The 6,000-nt window shown below is 33.6% G+C and overlaps 1 protein-coding gene across 1 annotated transcript in view; it reads right to left on the bottom strand.

The window, feature by feature from the left end:
* Window positions 1-2,667: 2,667 nt before the first annotated feature.
* The window catches only part of LOC108727463 (uncharacterized), a 129,196-nt gene continuing 125,863 nt past the window's right edge, over window positions 2,668-6,000 (bottom strand). Inside the window, exon 3 of the mRNA XM_018455606.1 lies at window positions 2,668-2,868. Within this exon, the coding sequence (XP_018311108.1) occupies window positions 2,668-2,868 (201 nt within the window). The remainder of the gene's footprint in view (window positions 2,869-6,000) is intronic.

Raw genomic sequence — 6,000 nt, 5'->3', positions numbered from 1 at the left:
TATAAATTATAATATAAATTATAATATAAATTTTATATAAATTAATAATTGATAATATATAAATTTTAAATTAAATAAAATAATATAAATTATTTAATGAATTATTTATATATTGCTTATTAACATGATAGTAATGCGCGATTGTACTATTATTTTTTTAATACGAGAACTTCATGTAAAAGGAACTTTGAACTACAATTAAAGGAATATTTGAAAATCTTTTCTCGTGACGTGATTGCTAAAACATCGAACAGAAGTACACGTGTGCAATGATGTTCATAAATGTTTTACGTGAAATATATAGACGCAATTCATGTGACGCTCGACCGCATCTATCATTTTGAACGATGTCGTTTGTTCCCGTCGAGAGCAACGTCGTGGAAGTAGATTGGTCACATGTACTTGATCGCCGATTATCTCAGGCGACTTGCTTAGCGAGAAGGATGAAAACTCCTTTTCTTGATGCGGAAAAGTTTCCATAACGTAGAAAAAATTGTGAGAAGAACATGGTTACTCTTTCTCTTTGCTTCACCGCTAAGATTAATGCACTCGCCGTGTAACTTATATGAAATGCGAAGTTAAGTACGCGAAATGAGAAGTTGGGTGCGAAACCTTTACATGTAACTTCACTTATTTTCTTCTGATTTAACGTGCCTCTTTCGCAGCAACACACAAATGAGTAGAAAAATACGGAGCTGACTTTTTGCAGTCGGCAAAGAATTTCTCGGCAAGTTTAACGTGATAATTTTCCTGACTTTTCTGAATATAACGTACATGATATTCTTTCTGTAATTTTAAACTATAACTTTGACATTTGCTTTTTGAAATAATTTTAAATTTTACAGATATAAATGATAAAAGAATAAAAGAAAGGGTTTCATTATACTGGGATCCAAGTAGATCCTGGAAAGTTTATGAAAATATTGAAAGTAAATTGCCAGGTATTGAGGTATAATATAAATACACATAAAAGGAAAATAAGAAAACGTTGCTATTTTATATTTTTCTTTTATAATATTTTAGTGATTTTCACTACACAAGAAAAATATTGACAGTATCTACTACTCGATTTAGTAAATCAAATTTTTATAAGATATACAACATTTTGCTCGTAGAATATTTTCTTTTCAGCATCGTGACATACTTGTGATCCCATAACACCGTTCTCGGCTCCCTCTATAAAGCATCGCGGTGCGACGCGACGTTTCGCGATAGGAGGATACCCCGCAAAATGGAGCATCCTCGGAGTCCCGTTTCCGCTCGCATTGGCTAAAGTTGCATCAACGTGGGGCTCGAAATTCCATCGTGCGCGAGAGATGCGGCGGCGTGCAAGAAGCGAGAGAATACCGAATTTCTAACGAGACCCGACAACTATTGCCGCGGTTCCCGAACCGAACACAGTTGCGAACTCTCGCGCGACTCCCTATTTCGGCTGCGAGACAAGAAAGCGGCTCGGCGCGAACGTATCTTCGCGAATACAAGCATGAAGCACGTGACTTCGTAGTAGCACGTCTTACAATTTGCGGTTTGAAGTAGCATGAAAAGACGATGTTTGCGCAAACTTCATCGGGCTTTTTTATCGTACTCGAATTCCGTTATGGGAACTCGCAACTTTCGAGATGGTTCGATAAAGAAACTGGAAGTTCATGCGTCGTTTCACTTAAATGATGGGATTCATTTACTGAATTTTCTACTCTTTCGTGTATCGTTTTGCCATTTTCCCATAATGCTCCCTGAAGGAAAACTATTACAAACTCCTTGTGCTGTTCGCCTGATTATATGTTCAATGTCCATGCCAACAAACTAGAAAAACTTGGCTTATTCGTTTTTGGTGACAATCAGTTTATAATATTTATTATTTTTAAATAAGTAACGAAAGAGTAGGAGTTGATGCCTAATAATATTTGTGTATGTAATTCCTAAACATATTTTTCAGTACAGCGCATCACTTACCATAATTATAAAAATAGAGCTAAAATAATAATATCACAATTATGTAGATTGATCGTTGATTTGATATGTCAGTAGCATCTTAAAATACTGTAAAGAACATATTGCGAAAAATCTCAGCCAGGATTTTTGAACCTGGAACCTTCAAACTATCCGAGATGGGTGTCTTTTCTAATTTGAAGCATTTGGATATTTATCGCGATAACCAGTATATATAAGAAATTATTTTTATTTATTATAGTTACGAGATATCGAATTCTTATGCAATTGCATATTTTTTAAGAAAGCAGATTGGAAAGAAAGATCAAAATAGAAATTTTCTTATTGAAGAAACATTTTAAAAATGCATATTTATTTGTGCATATTTTGCATATTTGCATATTTATGCATATTTGCATATTTTTTGTATATTTTCAAATTTTGTATGCATAAAAAATCCGATATCTAGTTTATAATATATTTTTTGTGCATATAGATTTTTTACTGGTTATAAAAACTACTATTAATTATTCAATGCAATAAGATTGCTTCACATAATTTAGACAAAATGACTTTTTGTTCGAAATGCAATTATTTTGACAAGAAAATGCGAGATAATACAAAGTTAGTCGAATCATTTGGAATATCGCAGCGATCCTCAAATACTCAGCAGTTATAATGCACCTCCCATTATCTCTCTGAGAGCGCATAAAGGACCTCTCGGAGTTCCTCGTAGCTCTAATCGCGAGTGTCAGGCTGAACCTGGCCGTACCACTGGCTGTACTCAACGGCAATAAAAGTGAAATGTATGAAGGGAGACAATCCAATTACTCCCATCCACCGGCACGAATGATGCTTATCGACTTCGCCGGAGGTGGAACGTATTATTTCCTCCTTTGTCGAGGTTTCTGCAGCACCCTTTTCCGTTTCGCATTTCTCCTGTGACCAGATCACAATTCGTCATAAGTTTAGTATTCGAGGTTCGTCGGTATAACTTAGAAAAGATTTTTATCCTTAATCGTTTTTTCGTTTGTACAAGATATGCGTTACGACTTTAAAAGATTCTCCAGAGTCCAGTCCCCACTTCCATTTTGCTTCTAGCATTCTATACATGAATATTGTAATCCCATCATATATGTGTATGTCTGGGTATATGTGTCTGTTGGGTATGTGCTCGGGAATAATAATTTAATACTCTCTATTGCAAATTGCACGACTGCAGTGCGGAACCGTTTCTATCGTTTATATGGACGACTTATTTCGAACAATTGGAAATTGAAGGCTGATCGCGCGTGTGCTGAGTCCGTACAACAGCAACAGCCATTTCGCCCAAGATCTCGTTTCTCGGGAATCTCGATGTAGCGTGCGCGTGCGTCCGATATTGCCTTCGTGACCGATATTAAGTACTTACTCGGTAATTTGAGATTATTCGATATTCATGAGACTAGATGCACCTCGTCCATGCATTTTCTCGAAGTTAGAATTAATGATAGTCTTTCTATTGGGAGAGTACAAGCAATTTCTGAATGGCTATTGTGAGTAGAAGTTATACGTGGATAAAGGGTATGTTTTAAAATATGATGGATTAATGGAAGTTCTGTAGAATACATTTACATTTTATTTAAACTTTAAATTGGATTTCACGATTTAATTGATTTTTTAAATAAAAATATGTGTTATAATATAAAATTTTAATATGCATTTCAGACAGCTTACTCCTATGAACTGTGAATGTAAATATATAATTGCATATATTACGGTTAAATTAATTTTTTTATATATAAGCATTTGTTACTAATATATGCACCTCATTAAATCTACACTGAGAGAAAGAATTTTATTAATTTAACAAGCCACCAGTACCTTTAACAAATGATCGGTAAATATGTGACAACAAAATTGATTTGTTGTGATTGCTATTAGTCTGCTATACCAACAATTATTAGTAATAGAAGCAAACTACAATATATAGAACCTAACCTATCTTTTGAATAGACTTTAGGATCGTTTATCATAGAAATCATAAAATAGATAATCGTGGGATCTTAAGTCGTAGGAAACTGACCAATCAAATATAGGGAGATATCACAGTCAAATATAGGGAGAATACTCGACTGGAATTGACCAATTTCTTATGATTTGAGATCCTACGATCGTCTACGACTTCTATGTATATATACAGGGTGTTTCCAAATTAAATCGCAAAACTTCGGGAGCGTGTAGAGGAGTAAAAAACTAAGAAAAAAAGTCCTATAGACATATGCTCGTTTTTGCTCCGTTTCAGAGAAATCGAAAAAAAATGTTTACATTTCTTGCCATATCTAGCACCGACATATTTGATTACATTTTTGCCTGGCTGCTACAAGAGCCGTGTTTGACAGATGCAATGCTTGTATTGCTGCAAGAGGTGCACATTTCGAACAAAATCTTCATTAAAAAGTTTATAAATAAAATAATTAAAATAATAAATTAAATATATTTTTTTCTTTTTTCGTGATTTCCTGCGAAACAAAGCAAAAAGGAGCATATGTCCATAGGACTTTTTTTCTTAGTTTTTTACTCCTCTACACGCTCCCGAAGTTTTGCCATTTAATTTGGAAACACCCTGTATAAGCCTTTTATTTGCTAGCGATACTATTGATTATTTGTTACATTGACGAATGAGAAATAATTAATTTGCAATAGTAACTAATCAATTGTTTCTTTAACAAATGTCACATTTGTTTTCCCGAGGGGTAATCACTAGCTGAAATATTGTCCCACAGATTACACGATTTCATATGATTTCATCTGATTACAAATAATTTTTTTCACTACATATGAAGTAATTTGGTAAAATATACGATTTTATTTAATATTATACAATGATTTCTCGTGGTTGTATATAATTGTCGCGGATTATACATAGAGATTTTATATGAATTTTATAATGATTTCGAAGACTTTGTCCCACGATTACATGTGGTTATCCCCTCGTGTTTTCCCTTGATTTGTTCCTATAACAAAATCATTTCTCTCAGTGTATTTAGAAATAATTTCCTTGCTGTTAGATGTGTACATGGATACATACTAAAAAAAAAAAAAGATTATATCTGTAGTACTCAAGGGAAAGATAAGAGACGATGCATTAATCAGGCCAAAGCAAAAATTGAAATTACCGTTGAATATGTTATGCGCGACAATAACGGTAAAGATGATTTGAAACAGGTCAGACAAAATCAATAATTGGGTGAGAATTTGGAATCGTTTATTCGCACAGAAGAATAGAATAAACATTGTTCACTAATGCATACATTGTCACCGTGTTATTCTTTTTTATTTCACGCCAGAATATGTTTGCTACTCAATTTACATTTAGGAATCGGTGCGCGCTTATGTGAGAGTTTAAATATTCATGCGTGATTTCAAATGTTTACAAAACACACGCTTTCACTTACTTCTCTAGCGGTGTGTGGTCTCATCGTGAAAAAGTCCATATCATTATAAATGCGCGCGGGTAAGCAATAAAAATCCTGGGAAAAGAAGCGTGTTAACGGACAATCGCACGTCGAAGATGTTAGAGAAACGCCGATGTTCGTGCACCGCCCGAGCCGCTTCAACAATAAAGTACAAGTTGAAACTTTTCCAATCAAGCAAGCTCGCGTGCAGAAAGAAATCAGTCCTTGCTTTAGTCACGTTCTGATTAATCTCACCTTTACCCACCGCTTAAAACTATCATTAAGTGGTTTCGTTTTTTTGAGCGAAAGGACTTACATAAACAAGTTTATAATTTTTTTTTTTAAGGGAGAAGTCGAATCGAAAAATGAATTACGAATAATTGCACAAATAATATTACTTTGACAAAATGTTACTTTTATATACAATAACTAACTGAGAAAAAATAGAGGTATATTTATTTGGTATAGGAATCATTAATTTGATTTAACAATTATTTTTTTCATTGAACAAATATTTATTTACTGTAAATAAACGTTTATTTTTTGGCAGTATTGAATTAAATATTCATTGAAATTGATATTTTTTTCTCAATATAACACGATATTTAATATTAACCGTCCGCTGCAATCATAT

Source organism: Mycetomoellerius zeteki, unplaced genomic scaffold (assembly GCF_001594055.1).
Source record: "Mycetomoellerius zeteki isolate Tzet28-1 unplaced genomic scaffold, Tzet1.0 scaffold496, whole genome shotgun sequence".
In the NCBI taxonomy this organism is placed as follows: domain Eukaryota; kingdom Metazoa; phylum Arthropoda; class Insecta; order Hymenoptera; family Formicidae; genus Mycetomoellerius; species Mycetomoellerius zeteki.
Note: the sequence above shows the minus strand (reverse complement) of the source record. Positions and strands in the feature narration are given on the sequence as shown.